At 34.0% G+C, this 17145-nt stretch overlaps 3 protein-coding genes and 1 long non-coding RNA gene across 4 annotated transcripts; 2 read left to right on the top strand and 2 right to left on the bottom strand.

The window, feature by feature from the left end:
• The first annotated feature begins 872 nt into the window (after nucleotides 1-872).
• LOC142528684 (uncharacterized) lies at nucleotides 873-3677 on the top strand. The gene is made up of 6 exons (XM_075633778.1): nucleotides 873-1253; nucleotides 1700-1780; nucleotides 1852-1977; nucleotides 2070-2127; nucleotides 2227-2289; nucleotides 2438-3677. Exons 1-5 carry the CDS (start codon nucleotides 973-975, stop codon nucleotides 2263-2265), a joined length of 585 nt encoding a protein of 194 aa, XP_075489893.1. The 5' UTR covers nucleotides 873-972; the 3' UTR covers nucleotides 2266-2289; nucleotides 2438-3677.
• Nucleotides 3678-4674: 997 nt separating this feature from the next.
• Nucleotides 4675-6301, bottom strand: LOC142529187 (uncharacterized). Its single transcript, XM_075634645.1, has 4 exons — nucleotides 6081-6301; nucleotides 5872-5992; nucleotides 5370-5758; nucleotides 4675-5108 (listed from the first exon to the last, which is right to left on the bottom strand). The coding sequence occupies exons 1-4, from the start codon at nucleotides 6116-6118 to the stop codon at nucleotides 4871-4873; spliced, it is 786 nt and encodes a 261-aa protein (XP_075490760.1). The 5' UTR covers nucleotides 6119-6301; the 3' UTR covers nucleotides 4675-4870.
• Nucleotides 6302-8019: 1718 nt separating this feature from the next.
• LOC142529577 (cytochrome P450 81Q32-like) lies at nucleotides 8020-10849 on the bottom strand. Its single transcript, XM_075635145.1, has 3 exons — nucleotides 10033-10849; nucleotides 9469-9817; nucleotides 8020-8715 (listed from the first exon to the last, which is right to left on the bottom strand). Exons 1-3 carry the CDS (start codon nucleotides 10608-10610, stop codon nucleotides 8104-8106), a joined length of 1539 nt encoding a protein of 512 aa, XP_075491260.1. The 5' UTR covers nucleotides 10611-10849; the 3' UTR covers nucleotides 8020-8103.
• Nucleotides 8592-9974, top strand: LOC142529578 (uncharacterized). Its single transcript, XR_012815929.1, has 2 exons — nucleotides 8592-8732; nucleotides 9567-9974. It is a non-coding gene; the product is annotated as an uncharacterized LOC142529578 (long non-coding RNA).
• Nucleotides 10850-17145: the final 6296 nt, after the last annotated feature.

Here is a 17145-nt window from a genome sequence, read left to right as displayed (position 1 = left end):
GATTATCACTTATCGAGTGAAAATCGTCTACGGTTATGGTTATACACCATTAGTCTTTCGACCCGGGACAACGTGAGGTTCTACATACTAACATGCACTTTGATCCGTTTATCGACTCTATTGAGGGTCATGAGTTGACGAATTTGGGCGTAATTTTGAAACTTAGGAGTCAATACATTGAAGTCGAGGATTCACCATTTGTCTACGAGCGAAGATATCTTATATGATATGATGATTTAATAGTGCAGAGAATTTTTGTCAGAGTAAGACATATATATTTTGGAAAGACGTTCATTCAGTTATGCATATCATCTCATTGCTCAAAGATACATCACATCTTTATCAAATTTATATGCAACTCTCGATTTATCAATGGTTGCAGATTTAATCAGGATATATGAAATGAAATGACAGTAATATACGTTAATCATATAAAGCTAAACATTGTTTTTCATGTGTGTTCATATGAAGCATGTAGTTCCGCTATTAAATTGGTCAAAACTTGATTTGATTATTATTTTATATAAAAGTTCTTGTATGAGATCGAATTTCTTAAAAATGACATTTAACATAATTTGTAAAAATTATATAAGTCATTTCATAAGTATACATGTTATAAACCTTTTATAAATGTGATAATGTCACGTAAGATAATATTTTAAATAAAAATTTCAAATTTATTAAAATAATTCAAGAAATCATGTGTGTCAATTAGAAGAGTCTGTAAGCATTAAGCCATGAATTAATTATAAAAAAACTCTTTGTATAATTAATTATAAAAAAAACTCTTGGTAAATATTTTATTTTATGAGAAAATATTATTATTTTTACATAAATTGATATTCAGAATCAAAGCCAAAATTAACCTACTCGCAATCCTGAGGAATTAATCTGCCATTTCTCTCGAGTTGAGGCTTCATTAGGCTTACCTCACGTTCTAACATACACAGAAAAACTCCGAATACACCTGCTATGGCGGCGGCGATTGCTATCAACATCGAAAACCCTAGAAACCTTTCGAATCTGGATTCGGATCCGACGACGAAAGACGCCTCCTCAAACATCCCAGCGACGTCTTCCGAATCAGATGCTGATAAATCGACGGGTAAGTTCGAGGAGGTCGATGCGAAAACGAGCTACGTTAATGGCAGCTCTGCGGTTACGGATATCCAGAAGAAGATGAAGCGCGCTGAGCGCTTTGGAATGTCTGTCAAGTTCACTGAAGAGGAGAAGCGAAATACTCGAGCGGAGAGGTTTACTTTTCTGTCCTCTCTTTCCCGTGAACTTTTTTTTCAGTGTGTTTAGTATTTGACGGTTTGTGCCAGGATTAAGCTTAGGGTTTGTTACTGGGAGCTTCAAGATGCACCCTTTTAGAGTTTTGAAATTTAAATTTGAAATTACTTTATCAATCTTCTCTATTCACTGCGACTCTTCTTTCATGTTTCATTTGTTTCTCACGAAGCAGCCATATGGGGTTATTTCATGATGATTAAACGCTTTTGCTGTTCAGCTTCTAAGTTTTTTTCAGCTGGAATTGCTGTTTTGTTGTTGGAATAAATTACTTTCATCTGTGTTGAGTGGTTTTTCAGGAGAGCTGCTTATGCTATTTGACCTCTATAGTAGCCTCTTCAGAGAATAATAGCAAATAAAATTTACTTATTTTGTGAAACAATTTCTTGGTCGCATGATTCAAATGTAGGTTTGGAACTTGTACGTCCGTCAATGGATCAGATTCTTCCAAGAAAGCAGAGGAGCTGAAGAGGAAGGCTAGGGCTGAGAGGTTTGTCTTTTCTTATCTGATGTTAATGTTTCTTGGTCATTCTGTTAAAATCGTATGTTGTGTTTCCCTAGATTTGGGGTTGTACAAACTGTCTCTGCTGATGAGGAAGCAAAGAAGAAGGCTCGACTTGCTAGGTTTGGGTCCATTTCCAAGCCTGTTTCGGCGGAGGAAGATAAAAAGAAAGCTAGGGCAATCAGGTTCTTGTCATTCCCCTCATGGCTCCTTTCTTGTGTCAATAAAACAGAGTTTAGATAATTATGTGATGGGTTAGACCACCTCTGTTCCGCAGGTTTTCTAAACAATCTAGTTCATTGTCAAAAGAAAAGGGTGAAAATAACATTGAGGAGGTAAGATTCAAAATTTTCAGCATCTAGTCTAGCAATTATTTTTCACTTTTATTCTGAGTTTTGGTCTGTTCCCCCATTTGTTCTATTTACAATTTTTAGGAGGCAATTATCACAGGCGAGGCTGATGTAGGAACCTAAAGAAACTATTGTTTTTGAACAAATGTAAGACATTGCTTATACTTCTGTTCAAATTTCTTTGCGCTTTCATCTGGAAAAATTACATCACCTCAATTCCTCAAAGTCTTATTATTCTCATTTCTTTCACTCACTTCTGGCACTAATTATCATTCTTCTTTTCCATTATTTTCAGGGTGGCAGGTTAGAGTGCTCATGCCATGCTTTCAGATATCTTTCTTTAGTAGCTAGTTATTTTACATTACCATAATAATTACAACACAACTAGGGCATCTTGTTCCTCTAATTTTGAAGTTGATAGTTCTGGTTTACCTGGTGAGTCCTGGAACAACTAAAAGCCACCTCTGTCGAGTTATTTATTGAAAATGGCCACCAACCTTATCAGAAGTTCGAAATACATGGAAGACTAGAATCTCACGAAGTCTTATGCAGAATGGGTATAACAACTATTGTGCGCCTTGATCTTTCTTCTGATGATTTTTTTCTTATAATTGACCTGTGTCCTGACTCCTGATGACTAGTTTTGTGTGATTTTGTACTTTGATGGTGTGCTAGTGTCAATGAAACACTTTTCGGAAAATTTGCTCAGTAATTTTTTTTTTAAGTCAAACTAATTTTTAGTAGCAGAAAGCTGTTTAGTGTGAACTCATTACTCTATTCAGACTGTTTATCATAAGTAAAGATATATAATCATGAACCTATTTTATGATATTCTATTGATGTGGTGTTAAGACTTTATAGGTCAAGTGTATTCTACTGGCCCATTAGATGGAGTAAAATATTTTCCCTTCCATTTTGCATTTTCCACGTTGATTTCTAATTTTCTATACGTATCTGGGAATTGTTTTCTCTAGCAAGAAACAGGTACTTGTGTGTTCTCCTGCATTGATCTTTTGTTTTCTCGATTTGAGGCATTATATGACCTTAGTCGAAAATATGCTACAAATTTTCAAGAATCTTGCAGATTTACTGGCTTGACGGAAAATGGTTTGTTTTTCTGCGGTGTTCTTTTTTTTCCCCTGAATAGTGGGTTGCATGTTTTCTATGCGGCTCACGTGTTGACAGAATTAATGCAAGCGCTTGGTAGGTCTTTCGGTACCGTAATTGATAGATTGTTGTGTTCAAAGACTCAGTAGTCTATTGTCCCGTATTATCAAGAGCTACTAGTTGAGAAGTCCCTTTCTGTATGACTCAAGAATTTCTGATGAGGTTGGTGGTTGAGATACACACCATTTCTTTGGAGGTGCGTGTTGTTTTCTAAGGCCTGACCAGGTGAATCTGCTAGGAACGTTAAGAATATGTTGTTTCTTCAACTGAATTGTCTCAGTCTAGCATATTTTCTTCCATTTTGTTGGTGCTTGTAAAGACGAGATTTTACTGGTCTGGTATTCTTGTATTGAATCCATTCGTGTTCATCTTGTGCCTTGAATGCATGAACACATTTGCTTTTTGTTCAACTGGAGAAACTGGTGTGAATGTGCACACCTTGTGTAGAAGTATCCAATAAACATTTCAGTGCACATGTGGAGATGTTTATTTTTTTACACCTCTGCACTTAATTGCGCTGAAATGGCAGTGTTTAGTGGGTTCTTAAGCTTTGCTTCTCAACCATAAAACTTGTGTGAAAACAGGACGAAAATCTGTTCTTGGAATATTGTTGGATGTATGTGTGAAGGCCATTTTTCTGTTGATCAATTATAAAGGTTGTTTAAAATGTGATATTTTCTATAATAAAAATTTAAAATATCAGTAAAGTTGCTGCTCAGTTCTTGAAACAAGTTTATATGTGAAACATGCAATCTCGCCTGTCTATGAGACGAGCTCTATATTTGAGAACGATTTATATTAATGACGTGGGTTACAACAAATTTCAAACTATTTGAGTCACCGCTGCTGCACTGTAAATCTCTTGGTTGTTGAAGGGTATTCAACTCTTGTATTTTTTTTATCTTCCAATTGGCGGAGGGAACAATAGGGCGAGAGAGGTGGTTAAAATATCTAGAGATTGTACGTATTTTTTTTTAAAAATGTTGTGTTTTTGCCATTTAACTTAAATAGAATCTGGGTAGAGATTAGAGAAGCTTCTTCCTGAAACTAGTTTTTATATGTATAATGATATTAGATGCATTAGCTATTTTAAGAAGTGCTTAAAACACTTTTCCAGAAGCAAGAAGACATCATTTGTGTTTCTTTTTTTTAAACTTTTACTTAGGAAATAATTTTTTTTGGCATCAAAATATTATAATTGCTCGTGTTTTTTTTAACCAACATATAGAACTTAAAGTCTAGTACTTGTTTTTTGTTTAAATTTTTGGCTACTTACTCTATTAAATTGGCCTTCTGTCTGAGAGAACATTGTATGCTAAATTTGTAATATTAAGAATAACATTGTTTCAAATAGACATCGTGACAGTAAAATACTATAAACTAGTAGAAAAGGGTTCACTCATTTTTAACTATATAATCACATACATAAAGGGATGCGAATGCAACCATTAGAGTCAACAGCCAGAACCAGAGAGTACTTCAATTTAAGCTCTTTATTCCCTTCAAATATACTCTTCAGACACTAATCTATTTAAGTATAATCGAGCCAAAAAACCTTGGTCTAGCCTACTGTAACCGCGTTGATACATCGTCGTTTCTCCATTGAGCTTTGAAGTTGTTCTTTAGCATTCCTTAGAGCATCGAGGACCTCTTTCACAGTAGCATCAAGAACTTCTGGATCGATAGTTTGACTCTTCTGCGGCGTATCGATTAGAATCAACGCCATCGAATTATCCACATTATCCTCTGAATCTTGATAATTTTCTTGGTTAAGTCCTTCATCAGTCGATGATTCTATACTGCAATTGTGAATCATTTACATAGGAAAGCAATCAGCATTAGTGCCATTGTAGGTTAAATTTTTGGTGGTTTAAACAAGTTGTGCTTGGATTATTGCAATTATCAATCCAAGTACTTTAAATCAAGAGGAAATCGATTTTTGAAATCCTCGATATTAAAATTGAAAATATCCAAATAATTAAAACAGATTAACTTCATAAATATGAAATTGTCGATTTCAAATGACAGTGTCATGAAAAGATGAAATTTTGAATACCCACCTCTGCTTATCCATATTTGAAGAATTTTCTGCCGAATTTAGCAAAAGATCCTCTGAAACTTTCGCGGACATCGGTATTTGATCTGACTCCATTTCAGTTTCCTGCCCATTTGAACCATTTTTGTCCATATTTTCTGATCCTTTAGGGGACTTGAAATGCTCCACCGATTCTTGATTTTCACCCTTTTCTTGAATCTCTTTGGCGCTTGAAGAAGCTAATGACGAGACAGAGGAAATGTCGCTTCTGTCCACTAAAATTGACTGCTCCGATTCATCAGAAACGTATGATAAATTCTTGGATTCGAGCTTCTTGATTAAGAATCTCAGCTTCCTCTCGGCCTTGTCTCTTGATTTCGCCTCTTGTTTTAGCATGGTTTCCAGTTGAATCAGCTGTTATTTTCAGACATTAAGAAAGGTATAGCAAAATCAGCTGGACCTTTAAAACCTCAACTTCATCAAAAGACGGAAAAAAATGCATAGCAGCAAACACACAGAAAAAGTACCTTGTTCCCTAATTGCTCAGCCTCATCTTTAGCATTTCTTGAGACCATTCTCTCTGCAAGCAATCTTCCCCTTAAAGAATCCACCGTTCTCAAAATGTCTTCTTCTTCCATTAGTTTCTCACTGAAAAATAAAAATCCCATTTCAAATTGTGGAAAACATAAAAAGGTTCAATATCATTTTCCATTATAACTGTCATAACAAAAATCACCTCCATTTCACATCACCATTGTCTCCTCCTCCTGACATAATGTATTATTGAACTTTGTGCCTCAAGTTTTTTGGCGCATCAGGTGGGATCAGTCTGTGGAAAACAATGTTGCTTACTTTTCTTTATCTCCCATTTTAGCCTTTAAGCAATTGGGAAAACAGTGAGGAAATATATAGTTGGTTTTTGGTACAATAAAATTTCTGCTTTGGTGTTTGGGCTCTGGTTTTTGAAACAACAAAAATATATTATATTATATAATAAAATAATTAATTAATTTTTAGGTATGTCAGAGTGAAGCCTTGGCCTTTTCCCTGCCCCCACCGTGAATGATTTTCAGGCAACGCCTTCTCTCTCAATTACTTTACATTAAAGTAGTAACTGTTGTTTGCTGAACTTCTTGTAACTTTCTGTTTTAATGTACTTGCACCATTTGGCTCATTATTTTCTCATTAATAGTCATTCTGATTACAATTTATTTTATAATTATGTCTAATATATTTGATTAAGATGGTAAATTTTTTTAACTAAATTCCCCAAAACTACGAATATAATAAGTTAATTTCCAAATTTGTAAGAATAGCTATAAAATACGACAAACGTGGTTGTAATGGCATACTTATATGTCCGATAATAAAATATCTGGTTTAATAAATTAATTTTTTTGTTTTTAAAATGGAAATTTGTACTCAATTTTAGTCACGGGAAATGGTGATGTGCAAATTTCACCGCCCCATGCTTCGTGTCACTCTTCGTGCCCCGCCAAGTTCATTTAATGCATATGTGTTGGTTTTCATTCCTCAAATTATTATTATTATTCAGGCTAAAAGAACGATCAAAACATAATGATTTGAATACTATATAAAACACATTTGATCTTGTAAAAAGTATAATTATTGAGATGAAAGATGTAATAATTGACTATGTTTGTATAATAATTATCAATTATATCTTTTGATAAAACGAGATCGAGCGCTTTCAGGTTTTTTTTTTTATCAGTACTATTGTGCATATATAACTTGGAGGATCACTCGGAAACATTGCTATTATTACATTATTTCTTTTATTTTTAAAGAGAAAGACATGCTATGTATTTATTATTTGGTTGAGAGATCTTGGGAGTGTCTGGGATTTGAAATGTTACTGGTGATGAATATTTATCAAACTTGGTTTTTTTTTTTTTTTTTGGTGGTTGATGTTGAATTTTCCCCATCGTTTTGCTAATTGAGTAAGCCAAAACCAAGCTATGTTAAATTCTTATTCCTAAAATAAAAATTCTTATTTTATTGATTTTGCTATTATTTTTATTTTCGTTGTTATTCTACACTTAAAAATTGATTTTTATTATATTCATTTAAATAACTAAATAAATTGGTTTTAACCAATCCTCCCAAATGAACAATTATTTTCTTTTTTCGCATTTCAAAAAAATTATTAACTATAAATATTTCTACAAAAATGAAAAATTATTCGTCCAACAGAAAAAATAAAAAAATAAGTGCGTGTATTTGGCGTGGCCACTTCCACACATTAAAAAAATAATAATTTTGTAATAATAATTGCCTTTTTTTAAAAAAAAATCTTTCCTGAGAAGCTAAGCCTGGAGAAAGTATTATAACATTCATAACCATTATTGCATTTTTCCATGCGTTTGGGCCATGTAATAATCACCAAATGACCATGATTTATTAATTAATCTTTCAAATTACTTTTAAATTTTTGGATCTTTTCCTAAAAACAAATCAAGGGACTGATATTAGAAATAGAAATAATTTTAAATTCAGCATTGAAACTGATATTAGAAACTAAAGATTTTTCAAATCCGAAATAACAAATCAGTTTAGTTGTTGAATAAAATCCATTTTATAATTGATCTTAAATCTTTCACGAGTTAATTTTATGGGACAATGAAGTAGATTTTTTCCTTTCAAATCAAAATCTACCGATCCAAATGCAATCTTAATATATTATATGACCAAATTTAATAATTTGATAAGAGTACAATTACACACAATTTACTTAATATTTAGTAAACAATTTTCTTAACAAATGGACGTGGTGTACATTTAGCCAACAAGGGTTGTACCTTGGGCGTAGTTACCCCTAGACCTTCACTCATATCAATTTCCCCAATCTTTTTCCAATCAAAGCACTGTATCAAGGATCCCAGGCCCAGACCAATAGCAGTGATAGCCAAATTTTTACCTGGGCAGGACCGTCTCCCTGACCCAAAAGGAATTAACCTAAAGCCCAAATCATTCTTCCTCTTCAAGCCCTCAAATCTCTCGGGCCTAAATTTCTCCGGATCCGCCCAAAATTTTGGATTGTGGTGAATTTCCCAAGAGTTGACTAGTAGTATAGTTCCCGCAGGAATCCGGTATCCTCCCACCGTGCACTCCGCTGAGGATCGGTGGGGCATAATTATGGATACTGGAGGATGCAAGCGGAGCGTTTCTAGGATGATGTGTTGGAGATATGGAAGCGCCGCCACGTCGGATTCGGCAATGAGGCGTTCGGTTCCGACGTTTGTGTCGATTTCGGTCTGCGCCTTTTTGAGGACGTGTGGATTGTCGAGTAATAGGGAAAATGCCCACTCTACAGCGATTGATGATGTTGAGGAACCTCCTTGGAGCAGAACCTGAAATCGCAGATTATGTAAGTGATTTTTTAATTAGGTTTTTTACCATGTTTATTTGGAAATCGAAATTTTTTTTGGCGATTTTTGAATCAATTTCTGCAATTTTATTTGATTTACCGGTGTGCAATGTATACTTTTTAGCTGAATTTATAAATCGACTTTCATATTGATTTGACCTACAATGAGACGATATTTTAAATTATATAGGTTCTTCAAATTATTGAAAGAATAAACTCAACTGTCTTGAATTTGATCGCTATCAGCTTGCTTTTCTGAAAAGATGAGTGTGGGACGTAATTGGGGAAAAAATAAATTCTTACTCAATCATTAGAGTTATTTAATGCCGCTCAATCTTGACATGAACTGGTTCAAATATTCTTGTTTCGTTGTTATTCTATACTTGAAGACTCCAGCATGTATATATATGTTTTAAGGTCTATTTCTTGGCTGGATGATTGTAACATTTTGGCACCTGTATAATATAAAAAGTTAGGTTCCAAGATAAAATTGATATAAAAATCCCATTTTGATTTAGTTTAATCAATGTTATGTCATAATATATCAAGTTAATTAAAGAATCAGTAGTAAAAGAATAGGTTGTCTCCATTGAAGTTGAAATTAAATTAATTATATTAGTGCGTAGAGAAAGTTGGAAGTGACATTCCGCAGCCTGTCTGTTGCAGCTGAATGGCTGCAGAACAATATTTTTGCGAAATAATAGTGCCTGAATCATAAATTGTGGAAATAACTTACCAAGAGGAGATTTTTTATGGTTTCGTCGGTGTAATACTCAGGTTCTGATCTTTGCAAGTCCAATAAAACTTCCACCATTGTTTTCTTCTTTCCAACAGTTGCAGCATCAGATAAGCAGGAACCTTGATTGTCCATCATTCCTCGCTGTTCTTCGAGTACCTTTTGCATAAAATTGTCTCGCTTTTCATGTATTGATGTCAACTTCTTTTCTACATGTTGGAATCCAAACCATCGCATGAAAGGCAAGTAATCGATCACATTCGTCTCAAAGGCCAGATTTGTTGTCTCAGTTGCTATCTCCTCTAGTAAATTGGCTCCTTTTAATTTCTTCACGCTCTTCCCATAATACCTATGTAAACAAATATATAATTTACTCGTTCATTTGGTTCTAGCTTTATGCTCAAATATATTGTGAATCAATTTGATTGGTCATTTGGTTGTATTTGAAAAGATTAACGTTCATACTTGGCTCCAAGGGTCGTTCGAAATAATTATTTTTACCGGCTTGCTGTTGACAGTATCTAACATTCCACGATCTTTATATATTCATAAATTTGAACGTACCTTTTCCCCATGATCATTCTCGTCAAGACATTGAACATATACTCGAAAAGAGCTGATTTGACCTCTACAACTCTGTCCAGTTCTTCCCCTGTGACATGTAACAGCTTCCTAACTAGATTTAGAGTTTCATCAGCTCGAATTTGAGATAGCATCTGTATCCTGTGAGAGGACAGTAGCTCAATAGATGAAATCCTTCGAAGGTTCCTCCAATGCTCGCCATATGAGGACCAAGAGAGGCTTGTATAGTTGTAACCAAAATGTCTCCCGTTGAGAAAATCGGGCCGATTCGCAAATATTAAGTCATTTTTGTTAGTTAAGCATTCTTCTACTAGAGAAGGAGATGAAACAAGGAAGACGGCCCGGGACCCAAGCTTTAGGAAGAGAGCAGGCCCGTATCTCCTGGAAACCTCTGAAAGGCTCCTATGGAAGGGTCTTTTTAGCAAGTAGATGTGCCCGATGAATGGGAGGGCTGGAAAAGGGCTAGGAGGAAGATTTCTTAGTTTGTTTATAACATGAACTGCGGTGCAATAAAGGGCCAGGAGTATTACTGGAGAAAGATACAAGCATAGATTTTCCATTACAGATTGAATTTCTCTCAAATTTATGATTTTCGATTTTGTGGCAAGAGTATTTATAAAGATGGTGGTGTGTCAGAAAGTCAGAAATCATGTAAATCAGTGCCTAGAAAATTAAATTATCAAGTATTTTTCTTCTTAACTTGTGACTATTTTAGAAGCTTGATATTGATATTAAATTGGGACGGTTGGTGCCTTCTCTAAACTGCATGTGGTGATGCAATTATATATGATGGATATTTGATTAATTAATATTTGCGGGGATAGAAGTTGAAGACTATCGGCTGAGGGTTTCTATTTTATTGCAATATTTTACTGATGAATTCATCCAAGTGGTCCACATTAGGTGTTTGAGCCTATTCTGAAATCAAAAAATACAATACAATAGAATACAAGTCAAACTAAAATATTTCTTACATTTACCAGACAATATGCTTCCAACAATCAATATGTGCAGGTAAGATAAGTGTGCATGAAAGTACAACATTGACACAAGTGCAGAAATATGAACGTGAATGTGAATGTGGGTTTTCAAAATTCACGACTTTATTGTTCATATGCATCTGTTTAATTAAATATTATTTATTTAAATATTATTTATTTTTATTTTTTTCTCAATTGAGGTGGATAAATAAACAGTTCCACACATGACAGGCCTTGTGACCTGGTATTCCTAATTGGGCTTTCAGCAACCATGGATGGGTTGGATTGGGTTCTAGTCTGAAATCGACAACACATTTTGTCATATATTTAAAACTTGTTGAGACAATGAAAATATATCAGGAAAAGAGAATCCAAAGTGTGTGATATCTGATGTCACCACTTCAATGCCACTCAAAGGGATCCAAACAAGCAAATAATTGCATCAGTCTAATTTCTAATCTCATACTTTGTAGCTTCCAATTTTAGGAACACACTTGAAATTTTAAACTCAAAATCTTCCCTTTCACGTATCAATCTGAATCAGCTAAGCCACACAAAAGATTCAACGGCATTTTTTTAGTCACAAATGAGTGATACTCAACAATTCTACAACACTCATTCACTACCACCATTTGTTTCATTCTAATACTACATTCCCGCAGACATATTTTGCTCTCCAAGCAATGAAAAGTTGTCGAGTTGCAATAATTGTCAATGCTGGTTAGATAGATCGAACTATGGTGTTTGAGCTGCTCTGTTATCACTAGCTATAACTTTTGGTAAAGTGGCAAACAATCGCTCCTACAATTGGTATCAAAATCAATGTCATGGATTCGATTCTCATTGATTGCAATGAGTGCAATTATTGGGAGAGAGATTGTTGAGGTACAATAATTGTCCATGCTGGTTAGAGCGATCGAATCATGTCGCTTGGGCTAATGTATGGTATAAAATATTTAAATTGCAATATTACCACTAGTTATAACTATTGATAATTACACGTTATTACTCCACACACACACGGTGAGTGTACGTAGTTATTACAATTTATTTAAAATTGATGAGATTATATTTATTTACACGTGAAATCTAAAAAATATCGCCATCTTGGAGACAAAATATGTAATAATTTCAATTCTACCTGGAAATATTTGCTAATTTTCAATTATTGTTTCAATATCATTTACTAGGCAATTAAGTATGAAGTATGAACTAAACGATCACGTGCGAAAGCAGCCGCCATCACCACCACTGCCGGTGATCCTCGTGAGATCATCCAAAATCCGATCAATCTCACGGCGGACATCCAATGAAAATAATGGCCGCAGCTCACACTTCTCTCCCTTCCTCCGTCTCTTCCTTGCATATCACACACTCCCCTCCAATACTCACTCCCACTGATGGCAGCGCCACCACCGTTGCCACTGCTGCTGCCACCCTTGTTCCCGCCTATACATTTACAAAATTACTACAGTTGGCCACCATTTTGATGTACTCGTTTAATACTTGAAACATTGAGAATCCACGGAACCCGGACAGATTTAATATGTTATAGGAGACGTGCTTACACAGAAGAATCTGCCATTGCGAAGGCTCGAGCAGTTCTTGACCGTCTGTTGTTGGAGGAGGAGATCCCGATTTTCATGCTCGCGGAGGAGTACAGAGTTTGTGCGGCGGCTGCGCCTTGCATGGAGTTTTTTAGAAGGGTGAGGTTGTACAGAAGGTGGCGGGCTATGAGGAGGGACGTGTGGTGCAGGGAGAAAGAATGGAAGTGGCGGAGGGTGAGGGAGAAAAGGGTTGGGGAGGAGAGGCGGCCGTAGTAGAGGGCGGAGATGGACTTAGTGAGATAGGAGAGTCTGGGAGGGGGGAGAGTGGAGAGGGCTGCGATTATTATGCTTCTCCGGAGGTTTGGTTTGCCATCATAGGATCATGGATATGGAAGATTATTATTGTTAGTTAGGGTCTTCTGAAATTTTATAGTAAAAAAAGCCAATTTTTTTTTAAACAAATTAATAATAATAAGGTTTGATCTAAAAGGGGCATATTGTATTTCTTGTTAAAAAAACTATCGTGCAAACAAAATAATAATAATAATTTTCAACATTTCTATTAATTAGTTGTAATCACGATTTTAATTAATTAAAGATGCCTCTAAGTAAATGGGGGATGATAATTCAATGCAAATCATTCCAATATTACAATAATTATACACGCCATTAATATTGAATTGCCCTAATTCTAACTGGAAGATCGTTGAAATCTTGGTTTCAATTTCACCAAACTATTTACTCTATCTGTTCCAAATATATAGATAGACTTGTTTTTTTCCCCACAAATTAAGAATGTCATTAGAACATCAAATTTTACAAAAAAAAAATAATTTTATCCCTATTTATTTCATTCAAGAAATTGTTGCACATATTTCAAATACTTATTAGTACCAAAAAAAAAAAAAAACTAGAAGAAAGATTACCACATTAAGAAACTGAACTATATATTTGGGACAACCGAAAATGAAAACCCAACTCATAAAAATCCATAAATATAGATTTGTCTAAAATTTTAGAAACATGAAATTGTTCATTTAAGATTTAATTAAGTAGGTTTCAAAAAAAGGTTTAATTAAGTACAATAATCTCAACACCACTCACCATAGAGTTGTGTATTATCTAGAATGGAAGTATCATTAATTTAATTATATATTTATATAAAATTTTCATTTTATCAACTTCATAGACTATAACATTTTTTTTAAAAAAAAATAATTAAGGCGTGATGCTCACATTCATAAATATTGATGGTGTATCATTAAAAATAAAATCTAAATATGTTTCAACTTTCATTACATATAACTTTCATAAAGTGCAATTGCTTGACTCCGAATGTAATAATTACCACCAACTTTTAGGTAACTTAAATATCCAATTCAACGCATGTAATTCTATATAATAATTCTTTCTCCATTCACTCGTCTCCATTGTAATTTCCTTTGCCCTTCGATCCATTTCTTTCACCACCTCGTCTTTTTTCTTTCAGCAATTCCTCGTTAAAGTTCACTTGAGTCAAGATTTTAGAAGTTTCAGCCATCAAATTTCAAGGTAAAATTAAATAATCCCGATATCGATTTAATGTTTTTTAACCCTCCTTGGTTATAAATATACATATTCTCCAAGTATATTTCATCGAATTAATGAAACTATATTTGTTAAAACAAGACGATTCCTGATCAACTATTCAGGAATAGATTCGAATATAATTTTTTGTCATGTCGTTGATTATTCATTAAAATTATTGAGTGACCATTATATAAATAGAAAATATTAACTGTTGATGGTCACTTTATTTAATTTATTGCAAAATATAAGACGATCGATTTTCGTTGAATAAAACTCGAGTTTATATATATCCAGATCTGTATTAACGTTATCAGCATATACTTATTTGATATATGGGAAATTATAAGATTCGATTTTATTTATTTATTTAAAACTTTGGAAATATATAGTAAAGATTAAAGGCTTACTTGATTCATGCTAGATCTGCATTTCTGTATGATTTCAATGAATTATTCATTAACTTTTAACAGTACATGTATTTTTCAAGATTTCTCTTATGTAAGGAGACATCCATCCCATTTGACTCTAATTTTGTGTTTAAAGAAAATTAACATTGAAACATTAATCGTCTAATATAATTTGAAATGAAATATCTGAAATGGGTCAAGGGATAGTTATTTATGGTTAGTGAATTTATGTAATTTAAATTGGGAAAATCTTACTTTCGTAATCTAATCTAATTGCTTTAATCCATATATTAAAAAGATCATCATACATGTACAATGAAGTTAAATATTGGTTACAAAGTGCATTTGAAATGACAAAACTATCATAAATACTTTTCGAAAGAGTTTTCTAAATAAAATGCAAATATAATTGTCGTTTCAAATACATTTTGTAACTCAATTTATAACCCGACTCTATATTAAAAAGTTCTGATTTTACCATCTATTTATGTACTATATATATATATATATATATATATATATATATTTCCTTTTTACTTTTGGAAAGACTACAAATATTTTTAATTAATGGAACTCCACAAAAAGCATTTAGATGCACATGCACACAAGTTGCACACCATGCGCACACTTTCCTTTTATTTGATCTTTCATGTGGAAAATCAGAAGCGGGCAAGAACGAAAATGAGCTCCGCAGAAACATCCGGAACACACCAACAGCCAGCATTTACAGCCGCAACAGCTTTACTCGAACTGGCGAACTCCCACATGAGCCCCGAGCTCGAGGAGGCATGCAGCACAATCGTCTCCATGTCCCAGAAACAAGAAAATTTCCATGAAGAAGAAGCTCGGAGGTACGCGAACCCTACTCGACCCTTCGTATATACTGCTTCGGATGGAACCAAATCCGCAGTTGCTCCATTAAGAAAGGTCCATGGCAGCAACAACCCAGCCAAAGTACGAGACCACCGTCTGTTCAAAGACAGTCGACCCCCGCAATTTTCGATGCTGAATCTGGTGCGGGATGCGGTTGCAAGATTGGCTGGTGGGGCGGGAACTAGGGCCGACGTCTGTGATTTGGTTCGGCACTCGCAGTATTTAGTGGACGATATTGTGGAGGAGACTCTCGTGAAGATCGTTCGCGGGGCTCTGGATCGGTTGCGCTGCGAGAGTGATCCTTGCGTGGGATTTGATAAAGATTTGAAAGTGTGGGTTTATTTGCACAAAGATAGAGGAGTAGAAGACTTTTAATTGATTGTGTAGGCTATGTTCTTTTGTAGATAAATATTTTTTAAATTCTTCTGATTAAGAATGTATTATTATGCAATTATTATATCATATAAATTTTAAAGAGTACTTTACAGCATACAACTATATATTCATATACACACACGTTCCAAAGTCCAAACCTCGATCCTACATACAGTTTTTTAATGATGTGAGACAATTACTTTTTGGTGTATATTGGTTAAACTTGTTAGAAACAATGCTAATAACAGTAGCGTAGAAACGAATTCGTAAAGATAAAAGTAGTAATCGAAATAAGTGTGATGTTTACAATAATAATATCGTGCAAAGAAAATCAAAACCAAACCGAGGCCTGTAGCGTGTACAGTTTCCTTAAAAAAAATTCGCCCCCTCGGTATGTGCTTCGAGATTTCAGCGAATGTCTGTTTCCCAGGATACAATGGAACAACCAGCAGTGACTTTAGCACGAGACACTACTACGACGAACTGAAAACATACATTTACTTTATCACCGAGATTTAACGGAGGCCAAATAGAAAGATAACAATATGAAATGCAAGAGAATACTTGAAAGAGAAAAAAATTTCATGTGCTTGAAATGAGGAAATGAACACACTATTTATAAGTCCCAAAATGCATACCAAGAGTCATGCAAGATTAATTAACTAAATTAATCTTCCCATTAACTCAAGAATATGAAGAGCCAAAACTCTTCAACTAACTCAAGAATGTGGAAAGTCAAAAGACACTTTCACAATAATGAGCCACAACTAACTCAAGAATGTGGAGAGCCAAAAGACACTCTCACATTTATGAGACATAATTTTTATTCAAACTTTAAATTTACTTGAAATTTCCAAGAAAACTCAGACAAACATAGTAGCTTACAAATCATATTATAGTCAGTTAAACGTCTAGGAAAGTTCAGTGCAACAAATTCGTCAAAAAAGTTTTTATAAAAAGAATCAAAATTATAATCATTGGTCAAACATTCAGGCTCACGTGGGCAAACCTCATTCCTACTAGTTGCAAATTAACAAGATTAATTAACTAAAGATGCCTTCTTGTAAACCATTCCAATATATTAATTAATATTTATAAATTCATTAAAATTGATTTACCTTGATAAATAAAATGAAAATTTGGTAAGTAGAGATTTTTCCAAATTTTTAGCGATACAATAATGTTGATTTAAGATTTAAGTATAATTAACAATATAATTTCGATATAGAGTATATTGTTTTTAGTATATTATATGGATTAATGGCTGCAGTCCTATTTAATTATATATTTATATAATATTATCGTTTTATCAGCTTCGAAGAATCACTTGTTCGTCCATATACT

The sequence above is a fragment of the Primulina tabacum genome, chromosome 16 (assembly GCF_025594145.1).
Source record: "Primulina tabacum isolate GXHZ01 chromosome 16, ASM2559414v2, whole genome shotgun sequence".
Taxonomy (NCBI): Eukaryota; Viridiplantae; Streptophyta; class Magnoliopsida; order Lamiales; family Gesneriaceae; genus Primulina; species Primulina tabacum.
The sequence above is the reverse complement of the archived record's forward strand: the minus strand, read 5'-3'. Positions and strand labels throughout refer to the sequence as shown.

What these genes read in the sequence shown, in the direction of transcription:
- LOC142529577 (XM_075635145.1), bottom strand. Translation starts at nt 10,610, where the DNA reads ATGGAAAATCTATGCTTGTATCTTTCTCCAGTAATACTCCTGGCCCTT. An exon ending in AGAATGATCATGGGGAAAAG is followed by an intron (nt 9,818 to 10,032) that starts GTACGTTCAAAT and finishes TTGTTTACATAG; the next exon opens with GTATTATGGGAAGAGCGTGA. An exon ending in CCATAAAAAATCTCCTCTTG is followed by an intron (nt 8,716 to 9,468) that starts GTAAGTTATTTC and finishes CTGCGATTTCAG; the next exon opens with GTTCTGCTCCAAGGAGGTTC.
- LOC142528684 (XM_075633778.1), top strand. Translation starts at nt 973, where the DNA reads ATGGCGGCGGCGATTGCTATCAACATCGAAAACCCTAGAAACCTTTCG. An exon ending in CGAAATACTCGAGCGGAGAG is followed by an intron (nt 1,254 to 1,699) that starts GTTTACTTTTCT and finishes ATTCAAATGTAG; the next exon opens with GTTTGGAACTTGTACGTCCG. An exon ending in AGGAAGGCTAGGGCTGAGAG is followed by an intron (nt 1,781 to 1,851) that starts GTTTGTCTTTTC and finishes GTGTTTCCCTAG; the next exon opens with ATTTGGGGTTGTACAAACTG.
- LOC142529187 (XM_075634645.1), bottom strand. Translation starts at nt 6,118, where the DNA reads ATGTCAGGAGGAGGAGACAATGGTGATGTGAAATGGAG. An exon ending in CTGAGCAATTAGGGAACAAG is followed by an intron (nt 5,759 to 5,871) that starts GTACTTTTTCTG and finishes TGAAAATAACAG; the next exon opens with CTGATTCAACTGGAAACCAT. An exon ending in TCAAATATGGATAAGCAGAG is followed by an intron (nt 5,109 to 5,369) that starts GTGGGTATTCAA and finishes TCACAATTGCAG; the next exon opens with TATAGAATCATCGACTGATG.